The following is a 21425-nucleotide window of genomic DNA, read 5'->3' as shown; positions in this document are numbered from 1 at the left end:
GGACATTAATAAATGAGGTGTTGACAAGTTGTCAACTGTACTGATTAGAAACAGTTAGTTGGGGGCACCTGGGTGGCTCAGTGGGTTAAGCCTCTGCCTTCAGCTCAGGTCATGGTCTCAGGGTCCTGGGATCGAGCCCCATATCAGACTCTCTGCTCAGCGGGGAGCTTCCCCCGCCCCTGCCTGCCTCTTTGCCTACCTGTGATCTCTCTCTCTCTCTGTCAAATAAATAAATAAAATCTTAAAAAGAAAGAAAGAAAGAAAGAAAGAAAGAAAGAAAGAAAGAGTTACATGTGGTCCCTTGGTTTGTTAGTCAGGGAAGTGTCAGTAGAGACAGGAGTGGCGGGGTGTCAGAGGGACGGCAGTGACACATGGAGGCGCCCAGGCGGATGTTGTGGGCTGGACCTGACAATTGCTGCCTAATGCAGTTCAAAATGCAAGTCTGGGCAGGATGGCCTCTGGCTTCCTTCGTGATTATTTTGTAAAATGACAGTATCATAGCCCCAAGCAGGAGCCTGAGTTGCAACCATCTCGGTTCATTACCTTTAACCCCAAATTTGCCGCTCTGCAGCTGTCCTGCTCACCATCTTCGTAGTCCTACACACTCCCCAACACTGGTGTTTCCCAGAGGACCCTGGATAAAGAATAAATGCTGCAGAATCACATGAAATTCTTCCCCAGACAGCAGAATCTCCCAAGCTTGGACCCCATGAACAAGCCCAGCGCTGTGCCAACCTGACCACTTGAAGAGATTTACATCATTACTTCACAGACTCGCCTAGAAAGTTTGCCCCGTCCAGCGCTCACTCTTCCTCTCTCTCTCTCTCTGGATTAAGCACCTCTCATTTCCGAACAGTTCTAGGGATTTCCGAAATAGAGCAAAATGCTCTGCCTTAAAAGGACCAGTGATTAAATCATAACCAGTGATTTAATGAAGGACTCAGCAACCTTTTCTTTCTTTTTAAGATTTTATTTATTTATTTGACACACAGAGAAAGATCACAAGTAGGCAGAGAGGCAGGCAGAGAGAGGGGGGGGAAGCAGGCCCCCCGCCGAGCAGAGAGCCCCGATGCGGGACTCATTCCAGGTCCCTGAGACCATGACCTGAGCCGAAGGCAGAGACTTAACCCACTGAGCCACCCAGGTGCCCCATCAGCAAACTTTTCATTTGAAAGAGGATAAAGTATGATGAAAGGGCAGGGGAAAAGGATACAGAAGGAAAGAGAAGATGTCAGGCTGGGTGTTCGGAAGGTGTGGGGCAGACACGTTTGTGCTCTGGATGGCCTTTCCTATCCATCTCGAGTCACACTGGCCTTGATTTCTAAACATTAGCTGGGTGCTCATTCTTGGGCTTTTTTGTGTGCTTAAAGAATTTGTTTTTGTGTTTAAGGAATTTCTTTATCTAAAATCATTATATGCAACCATTTCTTCTTTGCACGCAAACACTTATCTTTGACCACTGTATGGGCAAGCAAGGGCCCCATCTATTATGTTCAATGTTGAATCCCCACGGTCCACACTGGGAGTGGGGACATGGACATTGCTCAGGAAACAATGAATGAATGAATGAATGAGTAATCAGAACTAGAATATACTGGTTTCTCTATGTCATTAAATCATCAATCATTCAACTGTATTCTTAGGTTGGGTTCGCATAATGCTCAACCTAGGTTGTCATCACCAGCCTGGTTATTTTAACGACTGGCAAAAACTTTTAGATTGTCATCGTATTTGGAAAAACAGCTAAAATATATACATGGTGTGAAAGGGAATTCTGACTAGAGCCAGATCCCCCGCAAGACTTAGAGTTTATTCAGCTCTCCCACGAGGTCAAGTTTAGCCTCCTGTCCCATGAATGTGCACTTGATATCAAGAAATTTAAAGGATGCATTGACATTTTTGTTTTATTTCAGCAAACTCCAGAAGACAAAGAGGGATATCAGATGGCTTCAAGGAGTGACTGGCGAATGGTTTGAGGAAATTCAAAGAAAAAAGTTCTGCAATGAAACAGATGTTAGCCAAATGTTAAAACAACCACTTACGTACAGACTCAGGAAGGGGATGGCAGAAAATGGTGAGAAAAAAATTTAAATCTAGATTTTTTTTTTTCCTCTCTTACAGCACAGCGTTCTAGGTAATGACTCAGTGGGTTTCCAATGGAACCAATCCATATTTAGGACTGTTTTTAAATCATAAGGTACAAAAGTTTTATCATCTAACATATAATAAAAAGCATGAACTGAAAATGTACTACAATGTCTTGGGAGGGTTTAGAATCAGGCAAGATAGCGTAGTGTTGAAGAACACAGACATCCATAATAAAAAAGAAGACTTGGATTCAAATCTCCATTCTGTCTATATTCTCTGTTCTATCAGAATCCCATATACGGTTCAAGTTACTTATTCTCTGTAAGCTTCAGTTTTCTCATCTTTAAATGGGTATGATAATACAGCTCATAGGGTGGTTTTATACGGATAAGGCACCGAGCTGGAACACAGCAGACACTTAAATGAATGGGATAATGGTGCGAAAGAAGGGGGAAATGGAGGGGGGAGAAAAAGGGGGAGAGTGGATTATGGGAGGAAGTAGTGGAAACCCCCCCCACCCATCTGATACTTCGGTAACTTAAAATCTGTAGGTAAATGCTTCTTTGAACACCCCAGCTATGTGACTACACTCACCTCACTCATCTTCCCCCATCACTTTTTTTTAAAATCTGTAAATGAGGGTAATAAAACCCACTTTCACAATTCATCAATATAATTTCATCAATTATAAAGTACAAAAACAGTATAGAGTATCTTCCTACTGATGTAGTCATATTGACTACTTCTGCTGGTGTGTTGCTAACATTAGTAACATCAAGAAACATGTAACAATATTTCTAAAAGTTATTCTGACAACATTTTACAACTCCCATAATAAACAAATCCATCTAAAAAGACTCATAGCTAAGACTTTGAAATTTACCCCATATAGACCATGGCGACTTTCCCTTACCTTGAATTCTTCTAATATTTATAAATCCAGCATGTCTAAATATATTACAGTATTGTAGACTTTGTATATGTTGATGTTGCCTTAGAATTTTTAACGCTTACATATATGTGTTATCTATACATATATTAGACGTGTTTCTCTTACAAGCAGACACACATTTATTTTTTTTTTAATTTTTTTATTTTTTCAGCATAACAGTATTCATTATTTTTGCACCACACCCAGTGCTCCATGCAATCCGTGCCCTCTACAATACCCACCACCTGGTGCCCCCAACCTCCCACCCCCCACCCCTTCAAAATTCTCAGATCGTTTTTCAGAGTCCATACAGACACACATTTAAACCATATGTGTAGCAAATACACAGAGGTAGATTTCTGATGGGAATAAGGAACACTCTAAGGGCTTAATTTCCTTTTCCTTTACTTTCTTTGGAGTAAAAAGCTGCGTAGTGTCTATCACTGTGGCTTTAAAGCACTAAGATAAAAATGTCTGTAGGACAGGGAGGACAGGGTAGCTAGAAGCACCCCGAAGGCTGAACGAGGGCCCTGACACCTTACGTTAGGCTTTGGATGGATTTGGGCATCTGGTGTGTGGGGAGGGACGTTCCAAGGAACTGCAGTTCACAGTGCGTATTATAAGACTCCCTACTCTTTGTAAGGATTTTCTCTACTCGGCAGAGCCATCAGAGGCAGGGGGCTCCCCTGACGTCCTAGGGTCTTCATGTGGGGGTGCCTGCTGCATTCTCCTTTTGCATTAAGTGGTGGGAAGCAAGAACGAAGTCTTAGTTCTCCGAGATGTATTTACCTGGAAACACTGGTTGATGCCAGATTTCTACAATTTCTCTAGATTCCATGAAATTACAAACATCAAGATCTAAAAATACGGCTCATCAAAGAAACCCAACATCCGTTTCTTCTCGGCTGAGTTTCCGATCGTCATTTGCGTCCCTGTTCTCATTCAGAAAATCCAGAAAGGAGACTTTAAAGCTTCAGTCTCTGGGACAGAAAGGGTGAGTTAAACTCGGGTCTTGTGGCAGCTCTGACGTCAGAGGCCGGTAGCCTGTTTTGTGTTCAGAGTGTTTAATGTTTGTTCTCAGGATTTAAATGCAGATAGTCACAATTGAAACAGGACTGAGCTTGCAGAGGGACAAAGTCCTTCTGAAACCATGAAACTTGACTCTTTTGAAAGCCAGCTTCTAGCCAACTGCACAGATCCCAGGTCGTACACTCGATGAATGATGAGTTAAGTGTTGGGAAATGCTCATTGATTTTCTCCACTGTTTCAAGAGCCTGGTCTATGCCCTGGTCAGGAAGATATCTCTATTTTATTTTATTTTATTTTTCTTAAAGCCGTTATTAGATTGGCTGTCAAAATTATCTAAACAGTCTGCCTCAGAAATTGTTCTGATGCTTGTTCTGGGGAAAAAAAAAACGAAAAGAAAACTGCCTTTTCAGATCAGATAGTCTATTAGCAGTGATGATTATGGTCCATAGATTAGGAAGAGATCTTTAAATCAGAACTACTTTTTCCTTGGGAATATGTGTGTCTGTGGTCACAGGGAGAGATGGGGTAGAAAGATGAAATGAAAGTAAGATGAGCACGAGAGTCGAGAAAACTTGCGTTTTAAAACTGAGGGGATAAAGATATTGCCATGACTAACTGGATTCAGGACGGCTGTTCTGCTGGAGGGAACCCAGAATTTAACCTTAAGGCAAAGGAAGGGAAGCTTTTTGGAACAGGCGTCGTTCCAGAGAGTTCCCAGCATAGAACGGTGCAAATCAGTTCATCTCGACTCACCGGCTGTTGGGATGTTTTGGGAAAAACAAGCAAGGCTTTGCTTACATGCGATGGAGCTGCCTGGTGAATATTTTCAGCGTGTCTTCCTGGTTGAAAAGCTTCCCACCCTCTTAAGGTGTTGGCTTCACACGTGACGTGTGCCGTCAAACCATTCAGAGTGTGTTGCCGCACCAGACAGGAGCTGCTGGAGGTCACTCCTGCTGGAAACAGTAAGTGGCACGCGGCTCGGGGGCGGCAGGGGATGAGGCTTCCGAACCTGGAGAGCCCTCCCCTCCCGGGTGGATGGAAGGCATTTTGCTCTCCACGTTCCCCTGAACCCGCTCTCGTCTTTGCTGAAATAATGAGGAGCTGAACAGAATGTAGATTTATGTGACTGTCCCTACCCGAGTCACTTGCAAGGAAGTACTCTGCGAATAGGTGAGTTGCTTTTCTTCCTAAAATGTTTGAAACACCAGTAATCCTCTCATTTGGGGATTTAGAGTCAAGGGGTGTTTCCTGCGGAGGGAATATGTATTTTAAGGACAAAGGGAATATCCCTGATGTGTGGTGTAGCTGGGACTTGCGATAGGAGTTTGCGTTGTCGGTGATTTTCTTTAAGGCAGAGTTTTATACAGCTAACAATCTGACATCAGTAAACCGGGAAAAGTTGAAGAACCTGTTCACTCTGTGGACAAGTTATTTCCAAGCTCATATTGCAAGTCACGGCAAAAGTGGGTTAAAGAAGACGGCAAATCTAGAATCTTCCATGGGGGTATCATGTTTTCTGGGTACAGACCAAGGTGAAAAAAAAATTTCCAACTTCGCAAAATTCTGTTTAGTAACCATCCTTGTGTGCCAGCATGACTTGCAACTTTCTTTTAACCACACAAACTGAAACATAAAAATCAGAATGCAGACATGAAGCAGATTTTATCCTTTAAGTATATATGGGTATGTTAAGCAGTTTTCAGAATTTGTCTTCTCTGAATCCATTTTACTTTCAAAATGGAAATGGAAATGAATATTTATTCATTGTGCTGGTGCAGAATATCATGAAGACACTGTTTTTTTTGCTCCTAACAAGTTTCAGTAGATAAATTGCAAAAATATTAATTTTTTTTTATTTATTGTTCTCAAGATTGTATTTATTTATTTACTTATCCATTTGAGAGAGGGAGAGAGCACAGGTAGGTAGAGCAGCAGGCAGAGGGAGAGAGAGAAGCAGGCTCCCCGCTGAGCAGGGAGCCCGACACCGGGCTCGATCCCAGGATCCCAGGATCATGACCTGAGCCGAAGGCAGACACTTAACCCATCTGCCCCTGTCCTTTTGATTCTTAAATATGTGTGTGACCTAAATATTCAGATATAAATCCTGAATGTGTGTGTGGCCGGGGGTGGTTTTAGGGAGTGTTTACTGTGGCAGGAATATACATTGTGTGTTGTGCATTTCCAGGGACACTTGACTCTTAAGTAGAGCCTACCTTTCTTTGGCAGTTCTGGCTTTTGAAATACAAAGTCCACCTTCCAAATACATGATTCAGGATCTCCTCCCCCATTGAGCTGCACCAGGAAGCAGCCAGCTGCACGGGCCAGCCACAGGAAAGCAGAGTCATTGCGTGCCAGGTAGCCGTCAGGTTCCTACTTGCCGAAGCCATCTCGGTTCCACTTTGTCACACTCTGTGCTCCACAGAACAAATCAGCCACGCAGTTGAGAGGATCTTTTTGCAAATCACAGGGAGAGAACCCACCCCTCCAGGCAAAATACAGCCTCCTGCTCAACCCTGAAAGACTCAAGTATCATAGAAATATCTTTTCATCTTTTAAGCTGTGGTTTAACCAAAAAATGACATTGGATCGTGGAGGACACTCCCCGGAAGAAAAGGGATTTGGTCATTTCATCAGATATTTACTTTAGAAAGCCCCAGTCAATAAAAGTATATGATATACTGAAGCTTTGATTTCCTATAAGGAGTGGGTAAAAAGCTGTGGGAACATGGTGACTGAATGAATTAACAAAAAGGCAAAAAGTTTGCCATTTCTGTTTCACGTAAGGACGAGTTTCTCCTCCTTCTCCTTTCTATGCACTTCCCGAATTATGCCATTATTTTTTATTCAATATTTCATTTATTTATTTGTTGGAGAGAGAGAGAAAGAGCAGGGTCAAGAGCAGAAGGGGAAAGAATTCCAAGCAGGCTCACTGAGCTGAGCACAGAGCCCGACTTGGGTCTGGATCCCAAGACACAGAGATCATGACGGGGTGGGGAGGAGCAGAGCACTGTGTGTGGTTGGGAACAGGTGCCCCACGAACTCTAGGACGTGGCAGAATATCATGGGTTCAGGTATTTCTTATGGCAGTTTTCTGGCAAATGACAGTATCTCAAGGGAGGGACGCCCTGCGGAATTCACAGGGGGTACCATCCGGCCTCGCTGTGGCCTGAGTGACCGCTGAGTCCACCGGTGATTATGGTGTCCTCTGGTGAGTGCTAGGGAGGGTGGTGGTACTCCTGCCATGGGAACACATGGGCGAAGCGCTGAACTCAGACTGGAGGACCGGAAGCCTTCCCGGAGGAGGAGAGCCCATTGCCAAAGGACACAGAGGACTGAGCTCGGTCATTAGAGTTGGGAGTTTCCACTAGGCAGAAAAACTGACACAGCCAAGGTGTGGAGACTGGAAAAAGCAAGGACACATCTAGGTCACTGAGGTTCAGTGACCCAGTATAAGGTGAGACCAGTAAGAGGTGGAATGGGAGAGGTTGGCAGAGGCCATAACACAGGGACCAGCGGTGCTAAGGACATGCAGCGCTAAGAAGCTTGTATTTGATCCCATAGACAATGGGAAGACCTTAATCACTTTCACTTTAATACCATTTTCCCTTACTTTCTATGTATTTTATATATATGTATATGTTTTATATATGTGTATATTTTGTGTGTATTTCTTTTATATATGTGTGTGTGTGTGTGTGTGTGTATACTTATGTATATTTATATCCGATATATTGGGTAAAGTCACCCACAACCCACTGCCCTGGACAAACACTAAAATATTTTGGTGTATTCAGTGCATGTGTGCAGGTACACATGTCTATTTTATCCATTGCTAGTTTTATCTTTTTTCTTTTTTAAAGTAGTCTCCATGCCCAGCGTGGAACCCAGTGCAGGGCTTGAACTCACAACCCTGAGATCAAGACCTGAGCTGAGATCAAGAGTCGGACGCTCAGCTGACTGAGCCACCCAGGTGGCCCCCCTTGTTAGTTTGTAAGCAGAAGAATGACATGATCAGATCTTCATTTTACGAACATTATTTTAGCGTGGTGCTTCTCAACCAGGGACAATTTTGTCCCCCAAAAGATATTTCTGGTTTTCACAATGAAGGGTGGGAACTCTGGGCATTCGGTGGGTAGGGGGTCAGCAATGTTGCTGGGTAACCCATGTTGCTACGACCACCACCCCCAAAGAAATGCCCATAGGGGCGAGGCTGGGTGATTGATCTGGCTACAGCACAAGGAACAGACTTGAGGGGGCAAAACCGGAGTCAGAGAGACCAGGGAAGGGGCTGCTGAGATGATGGACGAGGTAGCAGGCAGGGAGGAGGGCAAACTGTGGGCAGATTCACGCACGACTTAGAATGTAGAGTCGGGAGAACCTGCTGACAGGATGTGGTGGGTGAAGAAGACGGGGGAATGGAGGTGAACTCTTTCCTCCGACTTAGGAAACTCAGCAGGTGCTGGTGACGAAAGATCGTTGGAGCAGATGTGATGAGGATGAAAAGGAACACATTTGCTTATTTATTCAAGAAGGGTGCTCAAGCAACACGGTGCGCGGCGCCGTGGAAGGAAGCATGCAGCCCTTGCTATCTCGGGCTTCAGTCCAGTGGGGATGACGGAACGGAAGGAGAGAAACGTAGAACGCTGGTGCTACGGTGGGAAAGTTCCTCATGCTCTGGGAGCACGACGTATGAGGGAGTGTCTGGTACATTACGTCTTGAGCCCGAGAGGTCTTCCAGGGAAGATGACATCAGTCATGGTTTTTCAAGAAGAGGAGAGTTGCCCAGGCACACATGTGGTAGAAAGAGGTTTCAGGTACATTCTGTGCAGATGCTCAGAGCTGTGCCAAGTGCCTGTGGCAGAGGGATGTACAAATGCAGAGTGTATGGGGACTAGGTTGTATAGAGCCTTGCAGGTGCAGGGTAGAGTTTGAATCATAAAATATTACACCGAGAAGTAGCGTGATTCACTTTACACTGATCACTCTGGCTATAGAGTAGGAAGTGGATTGGAACAAAACTTGGAGGGAGAGGGACAGGCAGGGGACTAGTGCCAACATGAAGGCAGCAGATGGTACATGCCGTAACTGGGGTATAAATGGGGGGGTGGGGAGGTATGGGTGGTTTCTGGTTGTGAATCTACAAGATCAATGACTGGATAGGAAAGAGTAGATGTGGAAGAAGGACACAGAGTCCATTTGGGACACGGAGGGTCTGCATGGCCCGTGGTCATCCAGATGGAGCTTCTCAGTGGCCAGTGTTCAGTGCATGCTGCATCACTGTGTGGGGGAAGTCACCTGGGATTCTGTTTTTTTTTTTTTAATATGTTTTTTTATTTATTTGAGAGAGAGAGAGAGAGATGACAAGTAGGCAGAGAGGCAGGCAGAAAGAGAGGAGGAGGCAGGCTCCCCGCTGAGCAGAGAGCCCAATTCGGGGCTCAATCGCAGGACCCTGGGATCATGATCTGTGCTGAAGGCAGAGGCTTTAACCCACTGAGCCACCCAGGTGCCCCCTGGTTTTTTAAAAGAATATTCTTGAGCTACACTCTCATGTACTGAGTGAGAATTTCTGAATGGCTTCTGCAAAGGTGGAGAGACGAGAGAGTATTTTATGGAAGTGAAATAAATTCGGTAAGTCAAGCTTATAGGTTCCTAGAGATGAGCGGAGTGTTGGGGGATAAGGCGTGAAGGGTGTGGGGGGTGGGTCCGGGAGGCTCATCAGACAACAGAAGAGCCTTGCATCAATTAAGATTTGGGGTAATACCTTGTAAGATGGTAAGCAGGGGACTGATGTGACTGCATGTGCATTTTAGGCAGATCTCTGTTGGTGGTAGGAAAGATGGAGAGGAGTCGGGAGAGAAATTATAAAAGTTTCATAGGTGGAGTGAGTGACCTTCCGGATGTGGCCTCGGCAGGGCTTGAGAGCAAATGCAGAAGATGTGGCAGCTTTGTGTCCCTTGCAATCACTTGTCCAGAGGACTCCTCCCAGCAGAGCTCCCATCACACCGCTGTTGCTTTCATTCACTCTGCAAGCAAAAGCCATTCACATTAGAAACAGAAATTCACTTTTAGGAGGGCCTGAGAGTGGGTGTGGAGACTCTGGGCCCCCAAGCCACCTGAGTCCTACGCCCATAAATCCACAAGGGCATACTCGGTCTTGCACACCGTCAGGGGACACGCATCCCCCACGGGGCACAGCACTCCCTTGCACTCGGTGGCACTCTGTCATGCTCCTGCCACCCTCTAAGTCACATCCTCTACCCTCCTGCCAGTCCTGGGAACAGATCCCTACCCCAGCTGCCCACGCTCCAAATCAGATTCGGGACCCGGGGAGCCGCGTGGGCACAGCGTGAGGGCTGCAGCCCCCGGGGCTCTGGAAAGACTCTTCTCAATCTGGCATGTTCTCTTGGCTCCGGCAAAATTGAGTTTCTTGCCAGTTCCCGAGCTCCCTGGCTCTTGCCCATCTCCAGGTTTTGCCCGTGCTGTTCTCCGCCTTTCAAACCAGTTCACCCGCCACCTTCCCACCTTCCCCTTGTCCCCTTCCCTGCTCACCCCCCACAAGTGCTCACCGTGGCCTCTGCATGTTCGGGCATTTAACTCAACATCTCCTAATTGTCCGCATCACCTCTTTGCTTGTATTTTGACTCTTTATGTATCTAATCGTTCCTACTGCAAAAGCTCTCAGGGAACAGGGTCCCTATCTCAGTCCTGTTGGTTTCCTCCCCAACACTCAGAACAGTGGTGGCAGAAAGGCGGCCTGTACGCTCAGTAAGGCTGTGGGGGAAAAGAAGAATAAAAATAAGAGCAGTATTCGATATTCAAGTTCTAGATATTTTTCTTTTAGAGCTGGTGTTTCAGAGTAATGTGAAACATAGTCCATGATATTAATTTCCATTTCTGTTTAAAATTCGAGCTAAACTGTCAGCTATAGCTGGATATCTTGAACATCTAAAACTGTATGGCTTTCCAGGTTTTATGCCCAACTCTGGGGAACCATGGAGCAGCTAGGAGCTCCAATAAAGGAAAACCATATCTTGCCACTTTCAGCTGATCTGACCCAAAGTCCTGGTTCGTTGTTTTAATGCTCGATTCCCTTTGCTGTTTTCTTAGGGACGGTGAGGACCTCATTTCGTACAGAGCAGTGAGTCATTACCATCTATTAAATCTTGAGCTGTAATGCAGGCAGAGTGCCCCCTGGCATAGGATTATGGATCTAAAAGATCAAAATCAATCTCAATTCGGGACCCATGTCTTGTAAATTTTTCACCTTCTGGGAGAAGCAGCATAAACAGTAAAAGTGTAATTGTTCTCCAAGATGGTTTCCTAGTGAATAAGGCATCTTTATAAAACTAAACAACCAGAAGCCATCTTTGAAGGGTTTGCTTTTTTTTAATTAAAGATTTTTATTTATTGATCTGACAGAGAGAGAGATCACAAGTAGGCAGAGAGGCAGGCAGAGAGAGAGGAAGGGAAGCAGGCTCCCTGCCTTCCCTGCAGAGAGCCCGATGCGGGGCTCGATCCGAGAACCCTGGGATAATAAGCTGAGCTGAAGGCAGAGGCTTTAACCCACTGAGCCACCCAGGCGCCCCAAGAGTGATGTCTTTAAATGATATAACGTGTATTGATGCACAGTAAGCCTGCAACCCATGAATACTCTTTTTGTTATTCTGTCTTTACGCTGCACTCACATCCAAATCCACCATTATGTAATCTCTTCTTGGCTACCTGAGTGATAAAGGTGGGAAGTGTCGATCCTAAACAGTCCTAAGAAACGCTCTCTGAGGTTTTTTCCAACAGTGCACAAACCAAGAAATGTCTTCCTATAGGATGTTAGAAATACCTCTAATATATTCTCGGGTTATTAAGCTATAACAGCAGATGTGCTGTTGATTTTCCTCCTGGTAAAAGTTGGGCACTTCTTCAAAGAAATTATTTCACATTCTTTCCACAGATGTGACAACCTCCCGGGACCTCCTGCGTCTGTGAGGCGAGTCCTTACGGTGAGTAACTGGAAAGTTAAGGTTATGCCAAAGAATTCAGCATTAGTGAAATCCCTGGTTGGCTGCCTACGCAAATAGGCTTCTCCTTGGCTCAGCTTTAAATTTACTTTAGAAGCTTAGATTTGCCCTAGAGAGTACAAAGTTTCCCAACTGTTGTAGGTCTCCGGTTGGCTCTGCCATGAGGGAGCGAGGCCATCATGTGTCCCCTCACACCATCATGGCATCTCTGATTTTGGACCACAGGTCACTCCCGTACAGTACAGCCTTCGAGCACTGGGCAGTGGAAGAAGCTAGAGGTGTCCATGGGCACTCTTGCAAGCCAGTGTGGGTCTGGGCTTGATCTTTTCTCGACAAGATCGTCATTTGTGTTCAGAGTGGAAGCCAGTGATCTGTGGGATGCATTTGGTGGGGACAAGGTCACAGACCCCACTGTTTAGATTGAAGTGTCTCTGTGTTCACAGGCTTACAAGATTAAGCAGCTAGACATTTTCTGTATCTTGCTTCATGGTCTTAACTTTTGATCTTCACCTGCCTGCGTCTTACTGTGTGACTCATGTTTTGGAGATGAAAAAGAATGTCGGAAAGGACCTAAGAGTGCAGGAGGAGAGTCTTAGTACTCGTATCTCTCTCTCTCTCTTTTTTTGCAGAAAGCAGGTAGAATTCATGGTGAGGAGTACATATAAACAGAGGTTCTTTATTTCAGAAACAAGAGAAGCCCCTCTTTCCTCTTTAGAGTATTGCCACTTCCTTCCGAATAACACCGAGCGCTATCTCCTTAAGTGTGAGCCCCAGTCATGACACCAACACCAACAACCCGCCACACTCTCTTGGAGAACCTGCTATCACCTGGTACTTGGCAGAGATCATTCCACTTAATCCCTAGGGGATATCTACAAAGTATGCTATTATTATCCCCATTTTAAAGATGAAGAAACTGAGGTTTAGAGAATCTGAAGGTCATGTTCAAGGTCGCTGGTAAATGGTAGAGTCCAGAATAGAAAATCTGGGTTTCTGTAACTCCACAGCCAGAAGTCAGTAATGCCTACAGCTCTGTCAACCCCAAAGCCCCGTTTGCTTATGAGCCCTGCTGGCTTGCTAGGGGCAGGGGCTCCTGTCATGGAGCAACGGGCTGGAGAGTCGTGTATCCAGCCCTGCTCCAGGATGCTCCCATACCCTTGTTTTCCTTGGAGAAGGACTCCGAGCTCACCTTCCCCTACCAGGAAGGAGCTAGGGGATCTGAAGCATATGAGGAGCACAGAAGGAAGTGCAAATGCCTAGAAGTTATAAAACAGTAGAGCTAATTGGGAATCCTCAGGATTTGAAAACCCAGTCTGAGGACTAATAGATGACCTTTCGTTGGCACTCTTGATTGCTGCTCGGATCTAACCGTTTTACTGCTTGGAAATGCGTCCCTCTGCGAGGGAGAGCTGGGAAAACAAATGAAACTCAAGACAGTGATTGTTGACTCTGGCTAATGGCTTTTATAAAAATTCAGAGAGAAACTGCCGAAAACAAAGGTTTTGTATGATGTGTAGATTTCCATTATCTATTCATGGAAATCTTATCCCCTTGGCCTACAAACAGCTGAAGGTTGGCCGTTGATGCTGAGGGGTTCTTGCCAAGATCTGAGGTAATAAACTTCTCATCACTTGGTTGGCAGCCTAGCAGGAAGTTGGTTACAAAGGGGACCGGGCATTTTATGGGAGATTGTGCTACACTATTATACGACCTTCTGCTCAAAGAGAAAACAGCTGCCCTGTAGATGTTTTCATCAGCTTCAGAGAAGCAAAGGGGGGGGCGCCTGGGTGGCTGAGTGGGTTAAAGCCTCTGCCTTCAGCTCAGATCATGATCCCAGGATCCTGTGTTCGAGCCCCGCATCTGGCTGTCTGCTCAGCAGGGAGCCTGCTCCCCCCCCCCCCACTCTCTGCCTGCCTCTCTGCCTACTTGTAATCTCTGTCTGTCAAATAAAATAAATAAAAAAATCTTAAAAAAAAAAAAAAGAAGCAAAGGGTTTCAGAAAACAGCATTTGGGGAGCTAGAGAGAAAGTTAGAGATTTGTAGCTTAGCATTTCTCCCAACCTCAGGACTTCGGCCATTTTGGGCTGAAGAATTCCACACTGTGGGGGCCACCCTGGGTATCACCGGCTGTTCAGCAGCAACCCTCGCCTCTACTTACTAGATGCCAATAGTTCTCCTCCACTCGGCCATGAGAGTCAAAAATATCTCCAGAAATTGCCAGTGTTCCCTGAAGCGCACTTTGCCCCAGGGAGTGTGGCCGCCTCCTTCGAGCGAGGCAGCCCAGGTCCAAGTAGTCACCATTTCTGAGAGTAGAAAGAAAACACATGGCCTTGGCCACTTGATCCCTCCAGCACTCTGAACAGATTGTGGCTGGGCCTCATGTGAGGTGACATGCGAGGTCTGTGCCCCCAGACACACATCTCCAGTGTCCTTACGACGCTGGGCCAGTGTGAGCTCCCCGAGGCCAGGACTGTGTTTTCCCTCCTGCCTCACTGCAGTGCCTGGCACCACCTGAACACTCAGAAGTGGAAAGAAGGAATGAACGAGTGCTTTCCAGCTACAGGTGCACTGGTAGACTTGACCTTTGCAGGAGAGCAGACGGAGAACAAATTCAGCAACACCTTGAAAAATTAATTTGTTGACTTTGCCAGGGTGTGTGATAACATCAGTGAGCTCAGGCTTCAACTCCTGACAGCTGCCGTACAGGTCTGGCCACCCTGGGAAGTTCTCAAATGGTCTAAGGTTACTCTGTGACATGGTTTGTTTGTGTCGTCAGACTTGCAGACGAGAGCAGTAGTGGGAGCTGGGGCGAGTAACAGGCCTCATTTGGCTCAGCCTATTTTAGGTGCTGTGTTTGAGACTAGAACTGAGATCTTAAGAGCCAGTGTTCCGACACTCTGGCTTCTAATTCTTTGGAACGCTTTTCCAGTTCATTCGACGGTAGGCCTTGGGAGGAGTCCTCCGGGAATTGCTCTGAGACCGTAGAAGAATAGGAATGGCCAACAAGTGGACTCACTAAGTGCTAGACACCAGGCTGAAGTATTTCCAGCAATTAACTTACTTAATCCTCACAGCGACCCTGTGGGGCTGGGGAGGAAGTCTTATTGCTGCTCTTGTCATTACTATTGTGTCTTCATTTTACCAAGAAAGAAACAAAGGCACCAAGTGTTTACCTTGTCCAAAGTTATATCCCCAGTAAGGAGCAGAACTAGGATTTGGACTGGTGGAGAACTCATGTGTTTGACCATTATGCTTTCTTGTCTCAGACATGCTTTTCCAAGTCCTAATACTGTAAGATCTTGTATGTCTCGATTTTTGGAAGGGTCTTTACTAGAAATCTCATATATGTAATTTTCTCCCTCGGTATAGAGCATCAGTCATTCGATAGCTGCATGGGCTTGGAGGGGCTGGAACGCTTAAAGCAAGGTTTTCGTCCAAAAGGTCTGCCATCTAATTGAGGTCATGTGCATGAATAGAATACCAATAAAAAGCAACATAATGGAAAGAACAGGGTTGGGGTTCAGATCACATGAGTGAGAGCAGCCAAGGCCACCATTTATTATTCCTATGACCTAAGTAAGGCACTTACCCAGACTCTGTTTTCCATCTGCAGAATGGGAATGATAATCCCTACTTAATTCTTTAACTTGTTCTAAGTATCATAGGGGAGAGGATATTTTGAAAGTAGGTTGAAAATGGAATCCATGAGTGATCTTGTTCAAAGATAAGATGGTTGGCATCAAGGGACTGGACAAAATGTGATAGAGACGTTCAGCAGCTGACAAAGGGATGGTGGCAAGATGGTGTTGACGTGCGGCTCAGTAAATCTTCGTGAGTCTCTTACCTGCCGATTCCGTGCTGGATGCTGGGCAGATAATAGGCTTTCGTAGTTATTTTAGAAGTGGGTCTGCTTGCGGGGTCCTGATCTGTTTGTCTTCAAATCCCTGGTTTCCTGGACTGGCAGGAAGGAGAGGGGTCTGCTGGCAAAGTGCCAGTGGGAGGAATGTCAACAACTTCTCAGGATATCGCAGGTATAATAACAGGCACCGTAATAGGTACAAAAACACTATTCTAACCGATTCTTTTCGGGGAAGGGCTCACAGTGACGGTGATCCACAAGCTGGATTCTGAGGGATGCATTGGTATTTTCCAGGGGAAGAAGAGAGCAAAGATCGGGAGCACGCGTGGCGGTCTAGGAGGAAGGGTGCGCCATTCTCGGGAACGGGTGCAGTGGGCTTGGAGCACGGGGCCCTGGAAGGGAGCTGGGGAGGAAGGGCTGAAACAGAAGGCCGAAGAGCAGCAGGATTTTGGTGCGTGGGGGTGTTCTCACCCTCGAGGCCAGGAGTGGGACTTAGGCGTCATCTTTTATGGCAACTTCATGGCATGGAGCAGTGTTTTGAGGAGGATTCTGAGTCCAGGACAGAGCCCCGACTGAAGATCGTGTGTGTCTGGGCCCCGGGTGGGATTTGCCCCCGTGCTAGGTGCCAGGACATTCTTCAGTATCTCAGACTGCATTTGGCCTCAAAAGATGCTTCCAGCTGGGACCTGGGGTATTAATAAGCTAACAGAACAGTGAAGAGAGGTTATTCAGCCTGGACTCTGGAATCTCAGAGATTGGGAAGGAATCCTTCCCTCCACAGTGTGACTGGGAACAAATTCCCTTCTCCCAAGTGAGGTTTTTCTCAAAGTGGCGGTAATCATCGCACCAACCTCATAGCGTGGTGAAAATAATGAAATAAGGTAACTGTATAAAACCCATGTTGCCTAGCATATTCAATGAGCAGATGCTCCTGCTGCTAATAATTATAATTAATAATCACAGTAACTGCTCACACAGAGCTCAAGTGAAAGGGGTCTCTAGAGAGATCGTATGCCTGGTACCTGCCATTGACTGGCAGTTGCTTTTTTTAACCATTTCGTCATGGAACAGTATGTCCTTGCACATTAAAGCTGAGTGTAAAGTATTTTTTTTAAATATTTTATTTATTTATTTGACAGAGAGAGATCACAAGTAGGCAGAGAGGCAGGCAGAGAGAGAGGAAGAAGCAGGCTCCCCACTGAGCAGAGAGCCCGATGCGGGGCTCGATCCCAGGACCCTGAGATCATGACCTGAGCCGAAGGCAGTGGCTTAACCCGCTGAGCCACCCAGGCGCCCCTAAAGCTGAGTGTAAATAAACTCTCCGTATTTTCTCTTCATCATATAACCTGTACCTCTGTGTGTGAGAAGTGTCCTTAACATGTTGGACGAGTAGCATTGGTCTTTTAGCAGAAGCCCCAAGAGGGACCAAAGACAGGGTCTCTAGGGGGCAAGAACCCTTTTGAGACGTTCATCTCTTCACCTGAGCCCTCCATCCACGTATTTTTCATTTAAGTGTAATTTTCATTATAAAAGCATATGATCCAGGAAGCCAAAAAGCATGTGGTCTGGTCTGTACAGAGGAGAGTTGAAGTTCATTCGGGTGTCAAAATGGTTGAGTGACAATGCTCTTCTCTTAATCAGATGCATCTAGTCTACATGAATGATTAGTTTCCAGGTTTTGTTTTTTTTTTTTTTTTAATTTATTTGACAGAGAGAGACAGCGAGAGAGGGAACATAAGCAGGAAAAGCGGGAGAGGGAGAAGCAGGAAGCCCGATGCGGGGCTTGATCCCAGGACACTGGGACCGTGACCTGAGCTGAAGGCAGACGCTCAACAGCTGGGCCCCCCAGGCGCCCCTTGTTTCCAGTTTTATTACAGTTGGTTTTATCCAGTTGGTATCTCACTGTAGTTACCTTGCCTCTGTATTTGTTTACTTCTGGTTCTTATATTAGTGTGTTTAATTACATCCAATGACCCACAAAAGTGATCGCAGGATTGTTTCTCTCTTATTCATAAATGTCGGCATGTCTTCCCTTCCATTTCTTGCCTATAGAATTGAAAACCTCTAAGTCAGTGAAACGTGGGCAGGGCCCCTACAAGAAATAAGTGACCTAGATCTTGAGAATGAAAACAGGTAGGAGTGAAAATCCTAGATTGTAAGGAGGATGGAAATCAGGAGAACCTGAGATTTAGAACTGGACAGACCTGGGATGGAGAAGTAAAAAAGTTGGAGCTTGGGAAACATTAGAGATTTGGTCTTAAGCGTTCTAGGGGGATGAAAGGTAACATTTCAAACATCAAAGGGAAGAAGAAAACTTGGAGGGGCCGTGGGAGCCAAGTGGCAAGCGCTGGGTAGATGAGGGAGTGGACAGCAGAGACTGAATGGGAAGTGGCTGGTAGCATTGTTCAGGGACAGGAGCAGAACGAGTTAGAGCAGAGCCACAGAGCCCAGAACTGGTGTGACAGAGGAAATGCAAATGGAGTTTCGGCAATAGAAAGTGAAGGCCTGGGAGTGCACGATCCCCCGAGGTCATGGGGACAAACTAAAGCTTGAGAGTAGGGCAGTGATAGATTTGGAGAAATAAAGATCAACAGTGGCTGTTAAGACAGGAAAACATTAACACTGCCTCATTCCCCTAAACTCTGTCTTGCTAGCAATAGTGCTTCACAACAGCAACACAAATTTATAAGGTCATACTTTTGAGCACCTTTGATCCAGAACTGTATCAGCTGCTTATGTCTGTCTGGGAGGGTCTACCCTTCTGAATGAACTCTGTGGCTAGAAATAGTTTTTGTTTTCCCCCTAAAGCATCAAGTTCACAAATCTTAAGGTCCGGTACAAGCTTCAGCTCACCAGTTCTTGATAGAGCAGGAACAGTGTTAAGAAATCTAAAATTCCAGCCTTTGGGGCCATGGAGACAACACTCCCAATTCAAGAGAGGTCGGTTTCTTTCCTGTGTTCCGGGAAACTCCCTAAGACTCGTGTCGTGCTGTGTCTGTAGGAGTACTTGGCAGAAAGAAACTCAATATACTGCTTGAAGACTCAGAGTAAAAACCATTAGTGTAAGTGTAGAGAAGTTCGTGATCACTTACAAATGCCAGAAATAATAAAACATTCTAAGTTGAGAGGTGTTAGAAAAATTGATTTGCTTTCCTTAGACTAAGAATTTTAGGTCTGGGAACTTTTTGTGGCGACATGTGAGTATTCTAACTAGAGAAGGTCCAGAAATAATATTGCATTTTTCTGTCTCAAAATTAGCAGGCAAAAATACACAGCTCACCTCTGGAAAATCCGCCAGTTGAGAGTGCATTTGTCCCCAGGCCCACAAGCATGAGGGAGGGAAGTGGCGTGCCCCCGTGGGATGCATCCCTGCTAGAAAATGAGTATTTCCAAGGTAAGTCTACGTATGAAGCTGATGCCCGGAACTAAAGCAAATAATGATTGCGGTGTGTGTTAAAACGCTCAAGACATAGCAATCCATGTATTTTTTAAATCCTTTTGCTTCCCTTATCTGAAGAGGAGGCTGTTACATGCTACTAACACAAATATTCCAGAATCTTCTATTTAAATATAATCTAAGCAAATATGCTCAGACCAAGGCTGATAATTCTGTGGAATGATAATAACGTTTCATAGTTAACCTCAGGTAAAAAGGAAATGCATTTCTAGGAAATACGTATATAAAGTTTACTGTTCCTAATGGACTTTTATTGTTCCCAGTCAGTACCTAAATGCACTGTGATGAAACCTAATTGTTGTTAAACAACTAACCTTGTACGACAGATAGCAATAAAAACAGACACATCCCAAAGGAGCCGCGTACACATGGATCTTATTATTATATAAAGCATAGCTCCCCTTTCCTTAGGTTATTCTGTATCAAAATAAAACCTGGCCGTTGGAACAGTCAACTCTGAAGTCATTCACCAGCTTCATGCTGAGGAACTAAATTCCGTTTGCAGAGGCAATGACCACCTCTGGATGCTGTGTTGGGAGAGGGGGGTGGTCAGAGAGAGACACCCATCTGGGGGAGAGGGGGCTGACCTTTCAGTTACATGGTTCCTGGCAGAGAACTTGCTTCAGAGAAACATAGCCCAGAGGAAAATCTGTTACACGACAAAGGTTTGCTAATATAGGAGAACTACTGTTTATGACATGGAAAAAAAAAATGTTTTGGCTTCTCTGAAAATAAAAAGGAAACACAGAACAGATTATTATTTTTTTTAACCTCAAGAGTAATGAATATAACGGGCTTTTTGAATAATTTAAAATCCTCCTTTGTGGTTACATCTGGGAAGGAATCCAGGAGTTTTATCTTTTTGTTATACTTTCCCATTTATGTTGCTTTTGTAGGTAGCAAAAAGACTTTATTTAAGGGGGGAAAAAACTACAACTAGCTGGAAAGGAAGAACAGCAATCAAAGAGACTTTATTATAATTTGTTTCAAGGACAGATTTTTTACTCATGATATAATTTTGACATAATTGTGTTTTCTTTATACCTTGGCTTACATTTTGGCACTGTTTGATTTTTGTGTGTGTGGATAAGTGGAATTATTTCAGAGACGGGAGATAAATAATTTTTTTCTTTGGGATGATTCCCTGTAGACTTCCTTAGGTACAGATTTTCAAGATTTGTTCTTCCGGTGGCTATGCAGACTTAAATAGCACCAGCTTACAAATACTGTAGGGTTGGGAAAATCTGGAACAGACATCAGAAATCTCTTTGACACCTGCCTGAACACAGTTGATATATCTAGAAATATATCCCACCCACCTTCACAAATGCTGATATGCCTCCCTTTCCCTGTCATTGAAGAGTTAAGATGAAATTTTTTAATGACAACTCATTTTAAGGAACCAGGGAGAGAGTGCACCATTTCTTTTTAAACTTTAGCATGTTACCTTTTTTTTTTTTTTAGATTTTATGTATTTATTTGTCAGAGAGAAAAAGCACAAGCAGGGGTAACAGCAGGCAGAGGGAGAAACAGGCTTCCTGCTGAGCAGAGAGCTCGATGTGGGACTGGATCCCAGGACCCTGGGATCATAACCTGAGCCTAAGGCAGATGCTTAACCAATTGAGCCACCCAGGAGCCCCTGAGAGTGCACCATTTTATGTAACTTAGAAGGAAAGTTGTGGTTTCTTCAGCAATTTAAATTATCCCATAACTTATTTCTCATACCAGATTTGACTGTCATGAATGAACATTTCTTCAATAAATACATAATCTACTTGTTTGTATTTATTATAACATGAATATGATAAAAATGTATCCACGACAAAATGGGTCCTTGGGAATCTTGAAACCTAGGTTTTTCTTGAGGAAAAGAGGTCATATATGAGTAAGTAAACACAATTCAAAGAAATATCAACAGACTGAATGTATTCTGTGACTTGTCTGTGGTCTCAGAGGCTGGGGTCCTAGTAAGCTTGATCTCTGGTTTTGGGCTGCCCCAGGTCCTCCATATTAGAAGGAGGTCACTGAGCTCTGACTTGGACACCA

At 45.0% G+C, this 21425-nt stretch overlaps 1 protein-coding gene across 7 annotated transcripts in view; it reads left to right on the top strand.

Annotated features, from left to right (window-relative positions):
- The window catches only part of EXPH5 (exophilin 5), a 66522-nt gene that overhangs the window by 38024 nt on the left and 7073 nt on the right, over nt 1-21425 (top strand). For 2 of the 7 annotated variants that reach the window (XM_047691109.1, XM_047691111.1), the window contains exons 2-5: nt 1914-2074; nt 3851-4013; nt 11997-12045; nt 19181-19316. In XM_047691109.1, coding sequence (XP_047547065.1) covers nt 1914-2074; nt 3851-4013; nt 11997-12045; nt 19181-19316 — 509 coding nt within the window. The other 5 variants (XM_047691110.1, XM_047691114.1, XM_047691115.1 and 2 more) reach the window with 5 other exon arrangements.

The sequence above is a fragment of the Lutra lutra genome, chromosome 10 (assembly GCF_902655055.1).
Source record: "Lutra lutra chromosome 10, mLutLut1.2, whole genome shotgun sequence".
NCBI classification, from domain to species: Eukaryota; Metazoa; Chordata; class Mammalia; order Carnivora; family Mustelidae; genus Lutra; species Lutra lutra.
Note: the sequence above shows the minus strand (reverse complement) of the source record. Positions and strands in the feature narration are given on the sequence as shown.